The 24,255-nt window shown below is 41.9% G+C and overlaps 1 protein-coding gene across 3 annotated transcripts; it reads right to left on the reverse strand.

The window, feature by feature from the left end:
• Positions 1–7,786: 7,786 nt before the first annotated feature.
• On the reverse strand, positions 7,787–17,316 carry SLC25A29 (solute carrier family 25 member 29). Of its 3 annotated transcripts, XM_065838730.2 has the most exons (5): positions 17,118–17,312; positions 15,474–15,517; positions 13,413–13,447; positions 10,733–10,816; positions 7,787–10,105 (listed from the first exon to the last, which is right to left on the reverse strand). In XM_065838730.2, the coding sequence occupies exon 5, from the start codon at positions 10,070–10,072 to the stop codon at positions 9,362–9,364; it is 711 nt and encodes a 236-aa protein (XP_065694802.1). In that variant the 5' UTR covers positions 10,073–10,105; positions 10,733–10,816; positions 13,413–13,447; positions 15,474–15,517; positions 17,118–17,312; the 3' UTR covers positions 7,787–9,361. The 3 variants fall into 3 exon arrangements, with proteins under 3 accessions (XP_065694802.1, XP_065694801.1, XP_071665747.1); XM_065838729.2 differs by lacking the exon at positions 13,413–13,447 and having other exon boundaries at positions 17,118–17,316; XM_071809646.1 differs by lacking the exon at positions 17,118–17,312 and having other exon boundaries at positions 13,413–13,488; positions 15,474–15,507.
• Between the last annotated feature and the right edge of the window lie 6,939 nt (positions 17,317–24,255).

A 24,255-nucleotide genomic window follows, 5' to 3' on the forward strand; every position in this document is an offset into this window, starting at 1 on the left:
AATTCCACATTGGGTATGAATAAATACTTGCATTGACCAGCTTCTCTAAGTTATTTAAGCTTTTGAAGTGTAATTGGCACATCTCGTTCTTAAAACTTCATGCTGAGTTGATTTCAGAGTTCTCCTTACGGATTTTCAGTGAAGAAATTGCAGACTTCAAGAACAACAACAGAGTTGACTTTGAAACCACTGTTGCCAGCCTCCTATCGACAACTTCTCATACAACCAGTTTGAGAGAAAATTCAGGTAAGGGGAGGAGAGTCTGAGGGGTGGGGGAAATTTAGCCAGTGGTTCTAAAGTTGGCAAAAGATGTAAATGCTTACTTATGCCTCTTCTACTGCTCATTTGATCTAATATTTCATATTACCTTATCTGGTTCTCCTGCTGTTGAAACGGAAGGAGAGAATTCTGTAGCTGTCTTATCTTTCAGATTCAGACCATTTTTTAAAAGGTGGAACTGACTACAGACTTTTCCAGTTGTGTCTGTTTGTGGTCTTCAAGTAGAAGTATGTCCTGGTTTAAATACAAGACAAACCGAACTTAAATACCTATTATTTCTGGAGATAGTTTTTCTTGAGGGAGGGTATAGGAGATGCCCAGGTACAGATTTTAAACTAAGTGAATAAATTATTAGCAAAACAAAGCTGAGAATTCCTTTTTTCCTCTCTGCCAGGACCTCGGCTGAACTTGTACTTGATTTTAGTTATTTTTGTCTTAAAGAGGTTCACTGTTGAATTGAGGTAGTGAATTTTGCACTTTTTTTTCCCCCCTAGTGGCTACAAATTGTCATTCAACAAAGTCAAATACTAAACAGTCTAACAATGTAGCTTGTCAGCAGTAATGTAGTTTTATAGACTGATGGAAATCCTTTCTCTCTGTGAATTCCACAGGAAGTAAAAAGCAATAGTTAACAGAAATGGCAAAATTATTGAGGCTTTAAAATATCTGAAGAAAGCTAATCCCTTCAAAGTGATAGATGAAGAGAAATGGCAGTGGCCAGTTTCCACTTGGTCATGCCCTGCTCTAAAGTACATACATGATACTTTGTCAGTGCAAACCTTGGAAAAAACTGGGACCGATGCGTCTTTCTACTCGGCTAAGACGGACAAACTTGAGGACAGCATATGCTGAGTAGCAGTCTTCAAAATGTGGCTCCTCAATGCCTTTAAATAAATGGAGAAAAACTGGTGTTTTTGTCAGGGTTGCTAGACAAATCAGTTTAGGAAGCTGAGTGGTAGCTGCTAGTGCTGTTGGTTGATCTAGTTGTTCTATAGTGATATCAATTTGGAATAGTAAGTTTTTAATCTGTACGGCACCTTTCTTAAGTCTGTGTTACAATGGCTTCAGGAGGGAAGTAAAAAGTGTTTGTGTCTGCACTGAGCTTTGACTTCAGAAGCTTCAGAACTTGTGGATTTCTAGATTGGATGTTGGGTGTAAATTCTGCAGGCAGGAATAAAAATAAAAGTTGGACTTGGGATCAGCACACTTATTCATAGCTGTGTAAATGAAATAATTAAAAAGTAGCGCATTACTTGGAAAGAGTGAAAAGGTTGCTTGTATCAGTGTGATTTGACTGTCCCAGGGCAAAAGAATGGGAGAGAGATGTGAGGGAGGGGGGTGTGAGACCCTGCTGTAGAACACAACACGCAGAAACATCTACACAGTAATACATAACGGTGCAAATAAATTAGAGGAGTGCGTGTGCTTGTATTATCATGAGACTTTGTATTCATTTTAATCATATAGCTTGATTTAGTACCAAGTTGCCGAAGGCTAACAGTGTGAAGGTGGCTTTACAGCAATGCTTAAATGCCGCCTGGGTGGCTACCGGCTTCATTTTGTAATGTAATTTTAATCAGTGGTCCTTTACTCAGTTGCATTCTTTTTACCTAAATCAAACCAGTTTAGGTTAGTTTATAAGTCCTCACACTCATCCTATATTATTGAGGCAGTTTTACCTAGAAACTTTTTCAGTCCCTTTGTTTCTCTGAAAATAGTCTGGAGAATATTGAATTTCCTTCTAGAGGAAACACATCTGGTTCAGTATAATTGTTCATCTGAATTTTACAGGTCCTGGTGAAAATCCCTATTTTGCTGTAGGCAAATGAGTATTATAATTCTTACAGGAAATGTTTTACACAACTCTAATTTCAGGGTTTTCTTAAACCTTCTGGTTTGTTTTTTTCTTTTTTTCTAAAATAAAAGCTCAAAGATCAGATGCAGGTTGTCCTTCTCTTGCATGTTAAGGTGTGGATGTAATATCCCTCTTTTGAGCTGCTGTTCTCACCAGGTTCTTGTGCAAATTGAAAGATCCCTGGAGGTGTTTAAAAGGCATTTAGACAAAGTTCTTAGGGACATGGTTTAGTGCTAGAGTTAGGTTTAGGTTGTGGTTGTACTCGATGAACCTGATGGTCTCTTCCAACTGAAATGATTCAATGATTCTATCTCTTCAGGAGCAGGCCTGAAGTTCTATAGAAATGTTGGTCAGTTTTGGGAGGAAGGGAAAGTGACAGAGTGTCTTGTGGGGTCCTTGCATGACTCTTGGATCCTTCTGTTTGCCACCACTTTTGCATTAAGTATTTTTGTAGGGTTAAGTGTGATTCCTTTCTAGTTGAGCTGATATTAGGTAGTGTCTACGTCAGTGCCTTGTTTCAGTCTGTGCAGATACTCTTTAATAGTAGTTTGCCAGGAGGTGGCAGTGAATTACCAGTTTGTGCAGCGTGACCAGCAGACAAAATTGCAAAGTGTCAGGGTGCCCCTGTGAGGTCAGCTCCCTGTAGGGTGTCCTGTGGTGTTCAGGAGACCCTGACAGACTTGAAACCTGCCAGTGTCAAGGAGCAAGTTTCCCACATACCAGTGCAGATGAATAAGATGTACAACTGCTGATTTTTGAGAGTCCCAAGTGTACTTGTGCATTCGTAAAAAGCACCAGCAAGGCAATGCAAATAAAGACTGTAATGAAAACTGTTCAGTGTGACACAGGTCATATATTTTTAGGGGATCCATATATCCAATATCTTTGAAGACAAATATAGAAATCCTATGACATGTAGTGTTAATGAATGTGCTTTTAACTGTAAGTGGCTATTTTGGTTAGCTGATTGGTAAGGAATTACAGGAGGGATTCCAGTGGTGGGCTACAAAGATGATTAGGGGCTTGGAACAACTTTTTTATGAAGAGAGGCTGGGTCAGTTCAGCCTGGAGAAGAGAAGGCTGAGAGGTGATCGCGTAAATGTTTATAAATATCTGAAGGGTGGATGTCAAGAGAATGGGACCAGACTCTTTTCAGGGGTCTCCCGTGATAGGATGAGGGGCAAAGGGCACAGACTGAAGCACAGGAGGTTCCATCTGAATATGAGGAGAAACTTCTTTACTTTGAGGGTGCCAGAGCACTGGACCAGGCTGCCCAGAGAGGTTGTGGAGTCTCCTCTGGGGACATTCAAAACCCACCTGGACACATTCCTGTGTGATCTGCTCTAGGTGAACCTGCTTTAGCAGGTGGGTTGGACAAGATGATCTCCAGAGGTTCCTTCCAACCCCAACCACTCTGTGATTCTGTGAAAACACCAATGCTCAAATCGAGCTGTGGCTTCCTCAGAAGTCAAAGGCATTTCAGGCCTTGCTGCTTGACTTAGTGTGTTGCGGCTCATAATGTTTGCAAGGCCATTGCAGAAGCTGCAAGGACAGATATTGTGTCAGGGTCCTGCATTGCTGCTCTTTAGGGAATCAAAGATGTCAAGTAAAATGGTTCTGTTTCTGGAGGAGGCCTGCAGTAAAAGTGTATTTCAGAGGGATGTTGTTTGTGAATAACAGGTACATTTTTGAGATTAATCATAGGAGCAGATAAAGACTGAGTCATAAGATGGACTCCTTGTTAAACAGTGGAAAATCCATGCACAAGAATGCTTGGTGACTGGTATGTCTTAATGTACTGCAGCTAAAGCTCATCTCAGCAATCAGTTGCAAGACAGATCTGTAGAAAACCCTGTGTTTGGATTTAGGGGCTCATAAAGTCAGGTGTGCTTCAGAGCTGCAAGATGCTTGCTGAGGACCTCACTAACGTTGCCAATTGCAATTTTGGTTTGCAAAATTTTTTACTGCCTCGTGGGGCATCATGCAGCTTGTGTTTTGGCTTACTTTTCTCTCAGCAGAACAGAAGATTTGCCCTTTGGACAACAGAATCCTTCAGTCTTCTGTCTTAACTGGTGCTTTGACTGAGCCTCCAATGGATTTATACGAATCCAATGACTCCCATAGGCTGGAAGGGTATAAAAATGTTTATGGTTTGGAGATGGATTGAGAGAAATAATACTATGGCAGGCATTGAGGTTTTCTTTTTGTGTGTTTTGTTTGTTTGTTTTTATTCTTTCCTTTTGCTGCATAGGTCAGGGATAGGGGATTTAATCTCATTTTTTTCCAGAGAATGGTATGAAAGTGTCCAGTCTCTGTTATGAGCTGGCAGGGAAGGAGGTGTCTGCCTGGAGAAAATTCAGGGTAAGAGACTTTATTATTATTTTTACTTCCTTTAATTGCAATTAAAAAGTTTGAACTTTATTACTAGCCTGTTTGAAAATTACAACACCTGCTGCACATTCTTCCCTAAGTGAAAACACATTGGTGCACAGAGAAGACAATATGTAGCCTGGTTGACTGCAGCACTTGAGTATACCTGATCTAGGATGAATCTCTGTGTAAGATGACTAAATCAGGTCCTAGAAAAATAACACTGATTTTCTTTCATATCAGCTTTAGCCAAATCAAATTACTCTAGCAACAATTCTTCGTATTTTTATATATTTAGCCAACAGTGCAGACTGTGAGGTGAAGCTTCATTATGATTTTAGGATTTTATCGATTGACACATGGATATGGTTAAAATGGTAAAATTCTATTTTACTGTTAGTAAAAAAATAGTTCCCTTCAGTAAGTAAAAGCAGTCATAATAAAGTATAATAATAGTGAATGAGACCAAGAGGTGATATAACTGTTAGATGTAAAATTTTATAGACCCGAAGAATGTTTTCTGAACATGAGAACTTGCCTTTCTTTCATTTATATCAATGTATAGGGTATTATTTTTCACTACAGACCTTGCTTTTCTTGGTTTCAATTTGTTTCCTGATGAAACCCTAACAGTTTAAAAACACATTCTAGGTCAAATCAGTTAAAATTGATAATAAACTAGGTAGACAAACTTTTACTGTATATCATATGTATTGTGTGCATATTATGTCATTAATTTTTTTTCTGTTAGCAATTACCATTTTTGTGATTAGCGAGGACAACGCTAGTACAAGAATTGCAAAACACTTACACTGGGCGGGTGAAAATGGCTGGTTTTCCTCTGCTTTCCTCCCCCACTGCCCATGAACATACATAAATTCCTGAACATCGACAGGAGCAGTTTGCTTCCACATGATTTCAAAAAGCTTGTCCCCATGAGTTTTGGCCCAGTGAGTTCTTTGGTTCCCTGCACTCTTGCTGTGCCTCCCAGAGTTGTGTGATCCCTTAGATCCTTCATCTGTCTCCATGGCTGTGGTGTTTGATGTGGCACATTGCCTCAGGTAAGATGCTATTTTCTCTGGTGGTTTTTCTGGCAGAAGAAGGGCTTAATTGCACCTTCTGATACTCTAATGGTGTTTGGCGCACTTCTAGGCTTTAGGTTGTTCTTTAACTATCCCCAGATCAAGAGTCTGGCCAACAGCAGCTGTTAACACCTGTTTTCCAGCATAATAATAGTAAATATATTTAATTTTGAAAAACAAACACATCTCTTCGCTGCAAGGTCAGCTTTTTATACTTGCATCTTAGTAACTTTCCCAGTGTGTTGCGTGTCCCGCACCTGCAATGTACAGGTTTTCACCCCTTGAATGTCTTGCTACCTTTGCATGTGAACTGTAAAACAGCCATTATAACATATGCAGAGAAAAGCAAGAAAGAGGACCAAAAAAAAAAATACTGTTATGTTACAGTTGTGGATGCAATAAATGAACTGAATTTCACCCCAGTAGCTTTACTATAGTAACTTCTTTCAAACTTGGAAGGTTTGCACCTGGGTAGTTTTTCCCTCTTGTCCTAACTGAGCATATTTGGGGATGCAACTTGTAACACTGGTTTGACCCATCCACCAGCAGGTGGGTCATAAGAAAGAACAGAGGACAGGATAGTGAGTTTTACCTTCTTACTCCCTTCAGTTGTTGAGGTGTTAATAGAGCATCTCCTACTCGGGATCATGATGCTTGTGGGAAGGAGGACCCGGGGAGGCAGAATACAGTTCTGTTGACTTTGTTAGATTTTTTTATATTTAAATCAATTTAGCAGGAAGGAACTGAATCATGTTTTAAAAGGCTGAGACTGTTGTCTAGCTTGATTTAATAGTTGGGAGTTGCACAGATTTCAAGCAACTGGTATCAGATGAAGTTGAAAGCTGGCTTTGACCCTCCTCTTGGGCTTGTTGAGTAACCTCCAGTGTCTGCTACTGATTATTTAAGTTCCAGATGGATGAATTTCTGGACAGAATGTTTCAGTAAATACTGCAAGTAAAACACTGTGTAGACCTTTCTGTTTTAATCATGTAGCTGCTGTTTAGGGAGACACTGTTTGTTTATTCCAAATATTTGTTTCTGTGTCATAGTTCAATGTTGTTGCTCCTGCTGAGAGAACACTGGAACTGCCCCTGGTCACGGTTAGTTGAAGTGGTGGCTTTTCCCTTTTCTGATCTAGCAAACTCTTGCTTGACAGGTTTTCTTTTGGATCAGTTAGTGGAGCCAGAATCTGAACCAATCTCTCAACAGGAAGGAGAGGTCTTTTTCATAGGCTATAACACTCATAGAATAGTTTGGATGGAAGGGACCTTCAAAGCTCCTCTAGTCCAACCCCCCTGCAATGAGCAGGGACATCTCCAACCAGATCAGGTTGCTCAGAGCCCCATCCAGCCTGGCCTTGAATGTTTCCAGGCATGGGGCATCTGCCACCTCTCTGGGCAACTTGTTCATGTATTTTACCACCCTCAATTTCTTCCTCGTGTCCAGCCTGAATCTCTCCTCTTCTAGTTTAAAATTATTACCCCTTGTCCTTTCACAACATGCCCTGCTAAAAAGTCTGTCCCCATCTTTCTTTTAGGCTGCCTCAAGGTCTCCCCCAGAGCCTTCTCTTCTCCAGGCTCAACAACCCCACCTCTCTCAGCCAGTCCTCATAGGAGAGGAGTTCTCTTGCTCTGGTCATCCTGGATTTCCTGCATGGCATGCTGTCTATGGGTTAGTTGTGCTGTCTAAAGCCAAAAAATTACAACCTACAAAGCTTTTTTGTTAAACTCTTGCATCTTAGAGTCAAGCATTCTTCTGACCGTGGTATGAACAGTGCTGTTGGCAGACCTGGTACTTGATCCTGATGTGACTCTGCAGGGACCCTGCACTTGTCTTCTGCAGTTCTGCAGCTTTGGTGCTGCTCAGCACTGCTTAAACCAAACATGCAGAATAGGAAGGGTCCAAACACTGTGTCAGCTCTTTGGTTCTAAAAGCAGGATTGTTCTCTTAGTAGCTATAATACCTCCAACTGAGGCACTTAGTGAAAAGATCAGTTTCAAGAACCAAGCTCAGGCAACTTCCCTTCTTTGCTTCAACGAATTGATGCGCTCTGAGCCAGAGCAAGGCGCTGTCCTTCCTGGTGTGTGTGAAAGGCAGGTGGGGAACAAGTTTCTCCAGGCAAGAGCCAGAAACCCCACCCTCTTGTGCAGTTGATTTAACAGCATCCAAGTAAAATATAAGAAACTTTAAAGAACCAAAGTACAAATTTTTTAAAAATTTATTCCCTCAATTTTATATACAATAATTACAGACTACTGTACAAAGGTGTAAATGGTCTTTGCTGTGAGTTGTGCATTTGCAGCTTAGTAGACAGATTTAACATTCAATTTGAATCTCAGTGCAAGTAGGCAGCAAAACATCCAACATACCTCCAAGGTATAAAAAGACATACCAGTTTTAAAGGTTTCTCCAGCATATTTTGTTGCAGTGCAAAAGGCTATGAAATAAGGGGGTTTTTAGAAAATTCATATAAATTAAACACATATTGCACTTGTCCCAACCAAGTGTAACAACTTGTACTTAACTAGTTTGATATGTTTTAGAACATCCTCACACACATGCACTCCTTCTTCCTGCCTATGTGTGCCAAATATGTGTAGCTCGTGTTCCAAATCTTCAATAACTGTTTAGAACTCTTTGACTAATGCAATCTCTCTTGAACAGACTGCTGAAAAAAAAAAATCACAACGGACTAATGTAACAAGAAAATTCTCCAAAACCCTTTTCAGTCATCTGTCCAGTAGCACTGTAACTAAATACATAAAAGATCAGTTTTGTATAAATTCATAATGCAAGTGTATTGAACACCAACTATTTCAGACACTTACACCTCTACTGTCTGGAAAGGAATGAAACCTCCAGTTCTAAACATGTACATATTTCTATAATACTTGAAGCTGCTAAGCTAACTTTGCACCCACAAACATTTTGTGCAATACCACAGGTAGGACTTTGTGCCACTTCCCTCAGTATGCCCCATAGAAGCCAGTAATGTACAGAAGTCAAAGTTGCATTAACTTCAGAGAACAAAGTCTATTTTGGCTGAATCCAGTCAATACAACCCATGTACCCACCAAACAAGAAACAGAGGAGAAGGCAAGTAACAGCTGTTCACTTACAAACATTGAGATCTAAAGGAACAAGTCTGTGCTTAAGATATTTATTCCAAGCTGAAAGGGAGGTAGCTTAGGAACAAGTCATTGTTCATACTGGTCTGCTAAAAAAAAAATAAAAAAATTGCTACTTAAACCACTGACATATGAAAGCAGAGGAAAAGTAAAACACATGACTAGCTGAATGCTAGTCTGTGCCTTAAACAGTTCAGGGTTACCTGCAAATGCCTCCAACAATTAATGTCCTCCCCCTACTTCACCTTAAAGGACTATACTTACTCCTGTTACATGCAAAAAGATAATTTCTTTTCTGAAAGTATTTCTGCATCAACTTAGTCATTCAGAACACGAGTGGAAGAAAATGTGATTTCTGATACTATGACATTCTCCAGATCCTTTTCTGGAGCTGCAACAGTAGCTGTACAGTACTTGCTAAAGGCAGGTCCCCATCTTACTTGGACACTACTAGGTATGAAGTCCTTAGTAAGGCAATATGTTGTTTATACAAGTAATGAGATGAAATCCTAATTTGACATATTTAGGAATTCTTTATACAGATAACACATATTTACACCTCTTGTGTGGGTCGAGTGTTTGCATTTAAAGAAAAACAAACAACCCAGCCAGCCAGGCTTTGGATCAGGAGAACAAACAGCGAAGGTTCACAAACTGGAAGGCTGCTGGATTACTGGACCCGGTTCACATCCACGAAGGTTGTCATCTGGCCTCATATACATTAGGAAGATGGTGACAGTAGCAAAGGTAGCTGCGTTGACAGGAAAAGCCCGGAGAAGTGTGGAAGTAAGACCTCTTGTGAACACCCTCCAGCCTTCTTCATGGTAACTCTTCTGGACACAGTCCAAAATGCCATTGTATTGTGTAACACCTCCGACTCCATCGGCCTGGAGCCGGGATTTGATCACATCCATGGGATAGGTTGAGAGCCAGGACACAATTCCCGACACCCCTCCAGAAAACAGCAGTTTGGGAATAACGTAACTGTCTTCAGCTTCACAGCCTAAATACCTGGTCATGCAGTCATAGGTCAGGAAGTAAAAGCCAAAGCTTGGAGTCTCTCTTATGAACGTAGAGACCATGCCCCGGTTGATACCCCTCAGCCCTTCCTTTTGATAGATTTTGATCAAACAATCCAGGGAATTTTTGTAGTTCTTCATTTTTTGTTTGTATTCACCTGTTCCTTGAAGCTGCATTCTTGTCTTTGCCAGCTCCATGGGACAGCAGATGATGCACTGGATGGCCCCAGCCGCGCACCCTGCAAGGAACTGGTTCAGGGGAGTGTCTTTGCCGAGAGCACGAAGTGTGTTTCCTTGTACACCAAACACAAGGGCATTAATGAAGGTAAGTCCCATCATTGGTGACCCAATACCTTTATAGAGTCCAAAAGCCTAATGGAAGAAGGAAAAACTCTTTTTAACATGTGTGTTTATAACTTCCTGAAACTCTGCAGAACGTGGCCTTTCTGGCTCTTTCTAACAGTGGCCAGAGGATCAGTACCATTTTGCTTTGTAATAATAATTTCATTGCTGCCTAGGACACAAACATCAAAACATTTCTAGTAGTATAAATATATAGTTGAACATATCCAGAAAATAATCTTAGTCCATCCAGAGAGAAGTTTCATGGTAAATTTTACACTTTATTTTTTAAGTAGCTAAAAGCCTAAACCTTTTAGTTATGGTCTTAAAGCTTCAGCAGAAAAAAAGCTTCACCAATTTCTTCACTCATTGCTCAGATTGCTTAGATTATCAGAAAATTAGCTATTCAAATAACTCATTATCTTATTTGAAAAGTTAACTTTAAAATATCAACTTCCAATTTAATGATCTTCTTCACAAAGTTTCTGGCAAACTTCTGACTACGAGATCGCCCCTGTGGTCAGGTGAGGTTCAGAATATGCTTCTCTCTTGACCTTCAATATTTGTACTTTTTTTTTTTTTTAAAGCAACCTCCCACCCTTCTGATACAAAATATATGAAGATACAAAATATGCAGAGCATTAATTTTGTACTTACAGATTCTTGCTTTATGATGGACTGAAAGCAATGGAAGGTCCCACGGTAGAGAGGTTTCTCTACATTTTGAACTTGGAGACGAACCTATAAAAAGTTGCATGAGATACTGATTTGTATGTCAAGAGCAGCCTAATTTCTAAACTTCTATCTTGTGCATATACAGAGATTTGCTATAGTAATGTATTATATATGCAAGAGCACAGGCTGGACGCTGCAATGCCATATGTGGCAAAATTACTTGAAAACATTCTAAGTGTTTCAAATTAACTTTTGGGGTGAAAACATTAAGGAAGGAGGATTATTGACAACTTGTGAATATTAGAAAAACGTTACGTGGAAGTACAACAGGGTACACTATTATCTAGAATTTCAGATTGAAGTTTTCCAGTACTGGCTACAATAAGTGCTTTCTTTAGCTGCCAGGAATATTTCTGTTCACACTAAGGAATATCTATGCAAACCAAATAGAATTTCTTAAAAAAATTATTTACAAATCAAGCATGAAATAAGGATAATTGTAAAAGGATGGAAAAGTTCAACACCACCACCCATAGTGTTCCTGGTTACCAGACTTGGGCTGCTTCACTGACATCTGATTTCTTTTCAGAGGGTAGCTGGGAAGAGACTAAGACATCTTTCTTTGCATAAGGACAGAATAAAACGCTACTTGTCCTTTTACATTTTAGTCTGTTTGGGTTTTTTTTTACTTGATAAATGCAAACAATTTATGAGGGTGTGGCTGTTTCAAACTTTAATGTTAGTAATCAGTTAACTTTTCCAAAATTGAAACAGTATGTTCTGCTGGACAGATAGAAGCTGTTGTAACTGGTGAGATCAGGAGACAGACCAGTTTCCCAGATGTTTTTTAACATTTAATGGGAAAGTCCAATCCGTTTTTTCCTGCTGCTTTGTTCTCAACATATTTCAAACAAAACAAAAAAGCCTCAGAAGCTACCTAGTTTGTGCAAAACCCCACACTGCAATGGACTCGATAAATAGGTTTCACTGGATTGGAAAAGTCAGAAATCTGTCTCTGATCTCCAGCATGGAGGGCTCTAATGTTCCTGAGAAAAGATGCTTATCAAGCACTTAATGCTGCTGCTACAACTCCAGGGCAAAAACTTCAAGACTCTTATTCTGAACAAAAGATTATCAGGTGTGTGTGCAAGAGATTCCTGACTGTAAATCTTTTTATCCCTGTTTGCCTAAAGTAATAATAAACACCACCACAACAATGAAAGACCTGTAAGGTGATGTGGGTCTAGAAAAAGATTTAGGGACATGGTTTGTCAAAATTCTATATTCAGGTTAGCTTTCTTTGAGGCAAAAATTATTTATTTACATGTTCAGTATTGTTTTTATATTTCTACAACATGTAATTTTATGTTTTGTAAAGCAAAACTTTAGTGTTCAGTCTTTTTGGTATACACATCAGTGTATGCTGGCCTGAAGGCGAAGCTGAGACCACCTCAGTTTTTCCCAGATGGAAGAGGGTTTTAAAACTTCTTAGACTTAAAAGTAGGCTTACAGTAGGATTCAAAGAAAATAAATCCTCTGTTACTCAAAATGCTGTTTGGGGGTCAGGCAGATTGTTAAAAGTGCCCAAGCAGCAGACCCACAAGCAAAGTCATAACTCTTGACAAGCTGTCAGAATTGCACAAAATGAAGCTTTAACTCCATTTATAACTTACTGATATTGTTTCAAACCCTGTCTGTGAAGTGAGGGGACTTCCACATGTTTGGCCTTCAGGAGAACTGCAGCTCAGGAACCTTCTTTAACTTTTCTATATGCTTGTCTTTAGTAGTTTGGAATTAGTCATTCTGTATATAGGCTGAATTTCCTAGTGGCATACAGCTCCCACTATTTTTGTCGAAATAATTCATGAAATGTTGACCAATAATGCTTTGTTGTAAGATGAAATATTTAGAGTGTACTGATGCTCCAGGTCTAAGAATGAAAACCAGCTCTTTCATTTAAGCACAGTGATGACTGCATAGGGGTACCCATATTAGCAAACTGCCAGGTAAGGCAATAAATGCATATGAAACCTTATTTCATGAGTATTAATGCCATATTCAACAAGCTCTTTAGTGTGTATAACTATAGGATGGACGAATCATGCGCAAAGTTTAACCCTCTGTTCTATTCATTGCCCAATTCTTGCTTCCTTCTTACTTGAAACCACCGTTACTAAGGTTTTTAAGTCCAATAGTAACACACTGTAATTTGATATCACTAAGGACTTGTATAATGGTACTCAAGACTAAGCAAAAAAAATACAAACCACCACACCCCCAAAACAGTCCAAGCATTTAATAATGTGCAAAATAAGTGATTTGAAAGTGTTTGGGCAATGAAAATGCTCTCCAAGTATATGTAGTGGATAAGATCTCAACAACAGTGTGCCTGAGATCGAGTTTCAGAGTCACTGTGTGTGGAAGTGCATACAGCCAGAAATACGTACCAGAGAGAAGGTTCAGAATAAGACTACATTAAAAAACAAAAGTGATATTTAAACCCCACTCCCTCCATGCCATAGCTGTAGAAGGGGGACACATCAGTTTAAAAACTAAAAAGGGAAAAAGCTTCGTAAGTCTTTTAGATCTTTATTTGAACTAATACATTTGGGAATAAATTAAGACTGAGAGAAACAGAAGTGTTCACCTGGGCTATACTTACTAGGTAACTCTCCCGTGATGAGGCTTATCTGTCATCTACAACAAAGTAACACTTTTGCTGTTAATGAAGACAGCCCCTAGCTCAGAAAGTAAAGGCAGTTAAAAGCAAAAAAGCAACTTTATACATTACATCAACAAACCAGGGATAAGGAGTTCGCCAGTTCTGAGGTCAGCTCAGTTGTGGGTTTCACAGGGTGACTGCACCGGCTCAACCTCTCCCTGCGTGTCCCACCATCCCCCTCCCCGCTTTGTGAAACATGGGCACTGGCCGAAAAAAAAAGAGCTTAAAAGACAAGACAGAAGTAAAATTCTGGCTTATCTAAGCAGCTTTCCCATTGTTCAGTTATGTTAGAAACGTACAGTCTAAGGTGACTACCAGATAGCCCTTTAAACACTGCAGAACTGTAAGAAAGGATTCATGCTTAACACATATACACACACAAGTTATGCATTTTTTTTTAAGACTGGTTATAGTGTTAGTTTTCCCACATATGGTGGTGACTATGCTAGCTGTAACACAAGCATTGGTATTTTCTCTAAAAAACAAAACATGTTTATAATACATTCTAATGAGTATGAAATCATAGTGTGCCACAATGGATTTCATCAAACACTTCAAGTCATCTGCAAAGAAACTAGTTTCTTCCATTTTAAGGCAAGATGCTTTTTCTAAAGCAAACACATCTATTTTGTATTAATACATCTGCTAGAACCAGCCTGGGAGCCCCAGTTTTACAGACACTTAAATGTTTAGTTTCATGCAATAGAAGCTGTTTTACTTTAAAACAAACGAAAAATAACCAAACCCCATGTGTTTAACTTTAATCTGAGGATAGAATTTTAGCAATTTTGCTGGCTTCAGTGAAATGACCCATCACCTTAATTTAAGCATGTAAAACTTGGCAGGATGGGGTTGAGAGAAAAAGACAGCTGGCCCTGTATCACCATAAAAAAAAGTGCAAGCCTGATTAATACCATTCCTGAAAATATATACTAGAATTCAACCCAATTACTTTAACAGTCAAATTTACCATACTCTGAGAAACATACGTATAGTTTTTACTATTTGAGCAGCTTGCACTTGACTGGCAAGGACTAATATCTAGTAGCTAGGAAAATCTGTATTGAATTAACCATGTGCTAGAATACAAGATATGGTGATTATTTCCATAACACTATTAGGCCTTTGCATATTTAAACTCGGTAAAGGTATTCCAAATATAGCTGTAGTGGATGGCATGCTGTCTGTTGCAGTCAAGTGATCTGGTGTATCAGTTTAGCAGGGAATATGTTGGCATCCCTCATCCCTCCTTCTTCCTGTGCAAAACTTTGGATAAGGCTGTCAAAAAGCAACTAAAGATGCTACTCCAGTCTGAAAAGTGGGCTTGGACCTGTGGGAGTCCTGGCTGAAGTGCCCCCCAGGAGATTTCAAATTTCATCTTTGAACAGGTCTTAGCTACCCTTAGTATGCATAATACATGTAGCTAAGCTACTATCAGAAAATCAATTTGAACTAAAAGTTATAGAAATATATAATAATACTTAAAGGGAAGAAAAAGGCCCCAGACAGGCTTTGTGCTGTGGATTTTTATCCACTTACACTCTTTGGCTACTGTGACAAATTAATGCTTGAGGAGTAAGTAGCAGAGCTCGAGGGAGAAACAAAAAGCAAATTTTCAACCCAGTAGCAAAGTAGTTTTGAGTTCCAAATGCAGGGAGAGGCAGTTTTAGCAGTTAGCGATGAACACTACAGAGAAGCAAGCTACGGCCAAAACTAATTAAATGGAAGATCGTATTTTCAAATACAACATTGTTACTGCACTGAAGAACTTGCGGTTTACGCCAACATTTGTCATGTTACTGGGTTGAATCATACATACAAATAATTTTTCACTTCCGAAGAGCTGGAGACTGTAAATCTATAAACCATGCTTGAGGAGGCTTGCTCCAAACTTTCCAGCACAGATTTATGCTCCTAAAGCATTTGGGGATTTTTTTTCCTCCCCTACTCCTTGGTAAAGCTTTGAGGTTTAGAGACAAAGTTATTTCATAATCGACCCACCTTAACAGTGTCAAAGGGGTGTCCTACCAGCACTCCAGCTGCGCCTGAAACCAAACAAATGCCATGGTTATGACTCAGTTTTTCTTCCAGGGTCTGGTGTTATTGTAGCTCCAACAGGACCACCAGCCTGAGGTGTAAGTGTACAACATCACTGGCAGGCCAGGGACAGAGCATTCCTACCAAGCCAGAAGATAAGAGATCTACAGTTCAGTCCTTCAGGCCAGTACTAGCTGCCTTTATGCTCCTCAAGCTTGTGAGCCCCAGGCAGGGGTCAACTACAGAGCATGCCACATCATAAGGGAAGTTCAGCAGTGATTCCTGGCCCCACCCTGAGGCAAGTCCAGCCAGCAGAAATCACAGATTTCATCTGAAGAAAAAGATTTAATGTACATGCCACTGAGGAGGCATAGAAAACCTGGAAGCTTCTCTAAAAGCAAACTAAAATCCCCACACTCTGCCCATAGCCTTTCCAGATGTGATGGTAGCACCTGTGGAAGGACCATGCAACTCTTGCTTTATTCTAGCATTGAAGGACTTGTTGGGAGTTACATGCTAGACCTATTAGTTATATCACCTAATCTGAATTATATGCATTTTACACTGAAAAAACACAACTACTGGCTGAAGCAAGGGATCTTTAGCTCTCTACTTGTGTGAACCAAATCTGGAAGTTCAATCCATTTATGATTTTCGCACATTGGCAGAAAGATAATGTCCCTCCCTCTCTCTAAGAAGATGTGGCAGAAATACGATGGCCACTCTAGGATGAAGGAGTCCAGGTTGGTCAAGGTCACCACAGCAGCAAGATAGCCCAAGTCCCAAAAATAGCCTTGTGCACTGTGTTCAGCATGGAAAGACCAGTGGCACAACTGACCATGCAGGATCCCTGGAAAGGCAAGGATCACTAGGATGAAGTCAGAGAAAAGCTGAAAAGAAAAATTATCTCTGCCAGCTTGGCAAGGAAAACAGCAAACACAAACAACTGAAAAGGCCTGAGAATAAATCTCCTGAACCCAATTAACAACCGCTAAAAATAGAAGAAGGAAGGCTGTAAGCAGATACAGAGGGAAGAGCAAGGCAAGCATACGTATTCTCTCCTCCTCTTCACGTTAAATATCTGCACTACTCATATATTCAGGTCAGAGGGGTTCCTGAGCCTGCTGCCGCCCGCTTGCTGATTCCGGGAGAGCCGCCTTCCCACCGGCCGCTGTTTCCAGCCCTTTCGGGCAAACCCGCCGCTGCGGCACCGCCACGGGCAGGGCCAACCCGCACCCCCGGGAAATCCCCGAGTCCTCCCGTCACCCGCTCCGGGCTTGGCCCCGCGGTCCTTCCCATCGCCCCCCAAGCCCAGAGCAGTTCTTTTCTCCCAAAATAAAAGCGCCGCGCCCAGCTTTCCCTTCCACCCCGTTTTTTCCTCCCCTTTTCCCCTCCCCTTTTTTTTTTCGCTTTTTTTTTCTATTTCCTCCTCACTTTTCCCCTCCCTTTTCTTTTTTTCTTCCCCCTTTTCTTTTTCTCATTTCCTCCCCTTTTGCGTTTTCATTTTACCCCACTTCCCACCCTTTTATCCCCCCTTTTCCCTCTATTTTTCCTCACCACCCCCCTTTTTATTTTATTTTTTTTTTCCGCAGCTCCCCTTCTCCTCACCGCCGACGCATCCCGCGAGGAAATCCAGAGCCATGCTGGCACCCTCCGCTCCCGGCGGGCCCAGCCCTTGCGCGATGCCGCTCCGCGCACTGCCGCGCCCGCCTCGCCGGCCGCCCTTTCTGCCGGACTGGGGCCGGACCGCGCCTCCGAAGGGGCGGGCTGCGGGACAACTCCCCCCGGGCACCCGCAGCCACTGGCGGCCTCGCCGGGGCGGCTCTGAGCAAAGGGCGGGACGAGGATGGAACTACAGGGGATGGGGGGGCGGAGTCCCCTCTCCCTCCCCCTCTCCAACCGTTCCCTTCCCAGCTGCATCTGAAAAATTTAACCATTGCAATACCCTAAGTAATGAGAGAAAGAAAATTTGGAGTCTGCGGAGATCACAGAATCACAGAATTAGCTAGGTTGGAAAAGACCTCAGAGATCATCAAGTCCGACCCTTGATCCAACTTCAGCCCATTTACTAGATCATGGCACTAAGAGCCATGTCCAATCTCAGTTTAAAAACCTCCAGGGACTGTGAGTCCACCACCTCCCTGGGCAGGCCATTCCAATGCCTGATCACTCTCTCCATAAAGAACTTCTTCCTAATATCCAGCCTAAACTTCCCCCGGCAGAGTTTAAGCCCATGTCCCCTTGTCCTATTGCTAACTGCCTGGGAGAAGAGACCAGTTCCCACCTGGCTATAACTTCCCTTCAGGTAGATATAGAGAGCGATGAGGTCACCTCTAAGCCTCCTCTTCTCCAGACTGAACAACCCCAGCTCCCTCAGCCTCTCCCCATAGGTCATGTGCTCAAGTCCCTTCACCAGTCTTGTTGCTCTTCCCTGGACCCGCTCCAGCACCTCAATATCTTTCCTGGACTGAGGGGCCCAGAACTGAACACAATACTCCAGGTGTGGCCTCACCAATGCAGAGTACAGGGGAAGGATCACTTCCCTTGTCCTGCTGACCACACTATTTTTGATACAGGCCAGGGTACCATTGGCCTTCTTGGCTACCTGGGCACACTGTTGGCTCATGTTGAGCTTGCTGTCAATCAGTACCCCCAGGTCCCTTTCTGCCTGGCTGCTCTCCAGCCACTCTGTGCCCAGCCTGTAGCGCTGCAGGGGGTTGTTGTGGCCAAAGTGCAGGACCCGGCACTTGGTGATTACGTGGCGCCGAGCATCCCTCCTCTCCAGAGCATCGATTGCCCAAGCGTGGTTTCAGGTGGTTCAGGGAGGCTGTGGAGGGGTATCTTGATTTCTGGGTGCCCGCTTTTAATAGGGGTGCAGGGCCTGTAACACCTCTCCTATGAAGAGAGGCTGACTTGGGGTTGCTCAGCCTGGAGAAGGGAAAGCTCTGGGAAGGCCTTGTTGTGGCCTTTGAATGTATAAAGAGGGTTTATGAAGACTGAGAGAAACCTTTTACCAGGGCCTGTAGTGACAGAACAAGGGGTAACCATTTAAACTAGAAGAGGATAGATTTACATTCTATATAAGGAAGAAGTTATTTACAATGAGGGTGGTGAGATGCTGGAACAGGCGTCCCAGAGTGGCTGTGGATGCCCCATCTCTGGAAGTGTGCAAGGTCAGGTTGGACAGGGCTTTGAGCAACCTGGTCTAATGAAATATACCCCTGCTCATGGGCAGGGGGGTTGGACTAGCTGATCTTTAAAAGTCCTTTCCAACCCAAACCATTCTTTGATTCTATAACCAGATTCCCCCAGCAGTCTTGTTCCGGACAAGAAAGGGCTGCGCCAACAGATGCGGGCTCTGTGCTGATTGCCATCCCGTGGCTCAGCTGCAAGTGCAGGGATGAGACCCTGCCTCTGATAGTCAAGGCCACAAATCATTAGCCTGCTGCCCATGGGGCTTGGCAGAGCCCTGGATCTCAGTCTTATACATTGCTGCTGCACTGGACCCTGCAGAAGAGACTTCTTCCCTCCCCACAGGCTTTTCTCATTTTATATTAACTCTACTTTCCTACTAACATTACCTTGCATCAAGGTGCCCTGGTGCCAGAGCCTTTAAATGGGAAACTCAAGCTGTTGAGAGTTTCGAGATGTTTTAAGCTGCTTGCTATTTCTGAAGGCAATGTCTGAGAAAAAGGACTACCGGGAGGCCTAGAACAATAAGTAGCTTTGTTTACAGTAACATGATCTCTTCAAGGCCTGCAAAGTAATCTTTTAGAGAGTAAGTTCCAGAAGCAGAATGGAAAAGCAGCTGGATTTTTATCTTTTTTAAAATTTTTTTTTCCCCCTGCATTGTTTTCCATGGCATGGCAGTGCTTTTCCAAGTATAGCAGCTTAATACAAAGTCAATGAAGTCTTGCAGTGAAATAGTATATTAAAAACCGACTTTGACCTTCTGCACAAGCCTTGGAACGATTGGCTTGGCCTAAAATATTCCTGGCCAAAGTGTTTTTAATCTGTTATTCAAATCCTCTCATCTCCCACACAATCTGTCTCAGAGAAATTCTCTACCAGAAGTGTCCTGTAATTTTAATGTTTGCCCTGCTCTTTGCAGGCACCTTTCAAGTTATCGGAAGACAGCTTCAAATCTTGATCTTTTCACCTCTGAATTTTATTATTATCTTTTGATCTCTGATTCTTCTTACCCCTGTTTTTTCAGCTGATCTGGAGTTCCTTGAACTGGCCCCTAAAGCTTAGCTAAGTGAGTAGTGGGAGATTACCTTGGGTATTCGTAGACAACACCTGTTTGTATTTCTGAATATGCAATCAGATATAGGCAAGAGTCCTTTTGTAACGTAACATGCAACATATAACATGCAACATATAACATATAACATGCAACATATAACAATCAGATGATATAACACAGCATTGTTGACTTATGGGTGGCCTGTGACACATGATGTGCCCCAGACCCTTTTCAGCAGACAGCTGCATGCCACAGTGTTCCCTGTCTCGTACTTGTGCAGTTTCTACATAGTCATTCCTAGCTGTCCATGCTAAATTGCTCATTCCGGGTTGTTTTTCCAGTTTGTCTAGATCACTTGAATTCTGATCTTGCTGTCGATGTTTTGCAGCCCCTCCCAGGTTGCTGCAACCTGCAAAGGCCTGCCTTGTTCCTGTGTGCTTGAGCTCTTCCCACCAAGCTTTATTTAATTCTGCTGAAGGTTTTATTTGCCATTACTGAACCCTATTGCAGCAGGCATGCACTTCAAGGGGGGCAGCAGGGTACTTTATGATTTAGCACAGGGAACATCAAGGGCTCGTTGGTGTAATGTTTGAGATGTCAAGGGTTGGTTCACTAAGGAATGAGCATAGGGGAGTTTCCCTTTCATTCATCTTTTCTTGACTGGGGTTTTGTTTTCTGTCCAAGTTACACTTGTGGGGCAATGTTGTATGAATGTAGAGGAGTTTATTAAGCTTGATGAGGGGGGGACCGTGAGTCAATAGAGGTGCTTATATTTGTGCGTGTCTTCCGTAGGGGCTTTGTGATAAAGGGAAGGAAGTTGCAGAGCTCTTACAATTGGGTAGTATTACTTAGACCAGACATTTTACCTATTAATCCAGGGCCTTATGTGTGCAGTACAGATACAGTCTTGGAGAGGAGAGCTAATCTGACACCCAAGGAAACTCAGATTTAATGGTTCTCCTCTGCACTCAGGCTGTTTTTCCAGATAGTTTGCAAGCTATGTCTGATCTTGCATCCGCTTTGCCGATGTGTGGTGCCTCCGGCTCAGGGCGTGACTCAGGTGTCAGTTGGAAGTTCTTGAACCCTTCAGGCTCCATAGATTTGGCTCAGCTGTGGCCTTCTTTCCTTTTATTCTGCTGAGGCGTATCCCAACATAATTTACAACCCACCAGGATGCATCCCCGAGAGAGCTGGAATGAGGGCCTGTGCTTTCCCTGGTTTCTTCTTCTTTGGGAGCATTTAGCTTCCATGCTGGATGGTGGAATGTGGGCTCATCAAACAGAGAAAGCAGAAAAGAAAGAGTTGACAATGGCTTAGGAAACATAGGACCTACCAGCACATACAACGGCAGCACTGGCACATGACTGAGAGAAAAAGTAAAGGCTGTGATTTAATGTCATCCCTCAGAGACCCTCTTCCCTTTGTCCCATTTTCTTTTATGTCTGAATGGTGGCAGTTCAGATGGAAGAGGCTTTGCAGGTGATGCTGGAGGGTTAAGATATGAGAGAAGGTTCCCCTTCATTTTTGTGGCAAGGAGAGACTGTGTTGGTTGCCTAGTGTCCTTGGTGGCACCCAGGGAAGATCTGGGAGAAGGTGAGCCTGGATGGAAACCCAGGAAAGGGATCTGGGAGAGTGGGAAAGGGATCAGAATAAGAAGGAGAGTAAAGAAGGAGCAGGTCAGAATTAACACTGCTGGTAAATGAAGCATGAAGAGATATGGCAAAAGCAGAGTGAAATTCTGGTGGCAATGGCATGCAATAAGATGCACATTATTGTTTCAAAATCTTCCTGCTTGCTTATTAATTTGGCATCAATAATTGACCATGTCCCACTGGATATGTTCCACTCAAAGGTGGAAAGTGGTGGATGGGTGATCTCCCCTTTGCTCCTCAGAGCTTCACTGGGGCTTGGCCAGATCTGGGACTACCTGATAGGAGAATATAGCCTTCTGCCCTCAGTCCTTTCCTTACCTTCTAAGGCAATGCACTGTTGCATCATCACAACTTCAGTACTCATCACATCAGCCAGAAAAATGCATGAGCTTCTCTTTTTATTTTGAATTGGGATTGGATTTTGAGCTTTTCCTTCCTAGCATCTACTTGGGCTCCCTGAATCACTCTCCAAAGACTCTCTAGGACAGCAGTTCTCTGTGCCCTGTTCGTGATTTGAACCCAGATGGCGTTTACAACATGTGTGTGCAGCTACGTGAATGTTGCATCTACACTAGCAAACTGCTTGCAAGGAAAACCTTGCATTTTCCAGAGGCTGCAGTCTTCCCTGGAAGCAGATAAGAAATAAACAGACTGAAAAATTGGATAAAGCTGCTTACAGGCATTACTCCATGGTCTTTTCCTTGGCATTACCTTTAATTGCAAAGTTCTGGTAACTAACCTACTGAGTCTTTTCCTCTTGTGTCATACTTTTAAGCCGTCAGCAAGTAGACTGGAGAGGGCAGACCTACACAAACACACTCCCGTACTGGGACTTCTCCTGTCATAGGTTCCATCTTTATTCTCTGACCTGTGCTAGTACTATGATGGCTAAGACATAATAATTACTTTTTAATGTATATTTGGGGATGGAGCTGAGTCCAAAATACCTGAAATATTACTATGTCTTTTTATGTTTGCTGCAGGTGGAGGGAGTTTCTTTGTTGATTCCCCCCCCTTGGAGAACACCAGAAGACTTTGCATGTGCATGCAGTCGGCCATATGAAGAGCAGGTCTCCAGCAGAATCCAAATGCTGAGCTGTTCTGCAACACAGTTTTAAGATACCAGAGACCATGAAGAGCACACTGAGGGAGGTGGGTGGGCACTGAGTCCAGTGACCTGAATTAGTAACTGTCTGCCAGCCCGGCAGCTTCACCCATCTCCCTCTGCACATTACTCAGTCACTCAACAAATTTACTTGTGACTGGTGACAGTGAGCAAAAAACTGTTGGGAAATCATTCAGGAAAGGAAGATAAAAACTCAGTATCTGGCATCTTTATAGCATTTTCCCAGTCTGGATTTGCAGACCATACAACCTAGACCTCAGGCTGTTTGTGTGAAGTAAAAATATGCAGTTATGCCTCTTTCATAGATAAGTTGATGGTAAAACTGATTTTTCAGAGAACAGGAGGAAGAGCTAGGAGGAGAACCTCCTCTGCCTGCTTCCTCTCTTCATTTTTAAGCTACCCTGTTCTTACAGGAACATTTCTGTGAGGCAAAGGATTTTTCACTGCCAACAGCTATACAAATATACTTTCAACACCATTCATTTGAAATCCTCTGGCAAAGTTTGTATCTCTATGCAAATTCAGGGATTGGGCGACTAGGTCTCCAGCTGAATCTGAATGCTAAGTTATTCAACAGTGTAGACACACAGTATAATGCACCAGTCAGTAATGAATGAGAAGAGAGAGCCAAAAAAAAGCGGGACTATGTTGTGAGGCAATGCCGCTTAGGTTTATGTACAGAGATATTTTTAATATCTTGGCCTGTCTTCAAGGCAGCTTCATGCTGGGTCATATGTGGGCTTCCAGCAGTCAGGTGAAATATGTTTGTCATTGCATTAGTCATATAGAAAAGGCACCCATTTGTTAGAAACTGAAGAACGGGCTTGACAGTATGACTAATGTGCCTTTGCAGAAACTTCCCAAGTACTCTGCAAGACAAGTGCTCATATGGCTCCTGAACTAAGGCTAGGGAAAGCAGAGAGTGATAAGCTGGGCTGTGAACTTCATACAATATTGAGAGATGGTCTCTGCTGTCAGTACTGGTGTCTGGGTATTCTTTGGTAATGCTGGGGGTGCTAGTGAAAAAGCTGTGGAAACTTCTGGCTTAAACGCCAATTTTTTTCTCCAGCTCAAGGCCATGGAAAAGGTCAGATTAATATTGGAGGCACAGAGTTGAATATTTGCTGATGAAACAGGTCTATATTTCTACTAGAACTGTGTACACTGCTTACAAGGATTTATGGCAGAGATCCCTGAATTAGTATTGACCAAGTTAGAATGGGTATCAGTAGCTCTTTGACCCCAATAATATGAGGATCCTCACTGGAATGAAACTTGCATTGTAGCAGAATTTTTAAGGGAGATGCTTTGTTTTTGCTTGAATGCATTTATTAATTCAGTGTAATTTCACTTGTTTTCCACTCCTGCAAGATAAAAAAAATCTTAAATTCTTTTGTGTAAATCCCCTTTTAACATAAGCTCATAATTATGCTGGTATTTTGAAAAAGTTCTGAACTCATTTGTGCCAGGATTGTCAGTTAAGTATCTTTATAACAATCTTTCCCACGTGATCTTAGCAGCTGATATCAAAGTCCTAAATAATAATGCTTTATAGTTCTAGACCTGAGTTTTCTTCTAAATTGCCATGTAGCTCTGAGGTTGTTAAATCACATCAAAGGGAAGAAAGACTGTCAGCTAATCAAAATGATGTAGCGTCTTACATATTTTTTACTGGTGTTCAGCAGAGATCTGAGGATGACACCATTTGAGAATATTGGAGAA

This window comes from Patagioenas fasciata, chromosome 5 (genome assembly GCF_037038585.1).
Source record: "Patagioenas fasciata isolate bPatFas1 chromosome 5, bPatFas1.hap1, whole genome shotgun sequence".
NCBI classification, from domain to species: domain Eukaryota; kingdom Metazoa; phylum Chordata; class Aves; order Columbiformes; family Columbidae; genus Patagioenas; species Patagioenas fasciata.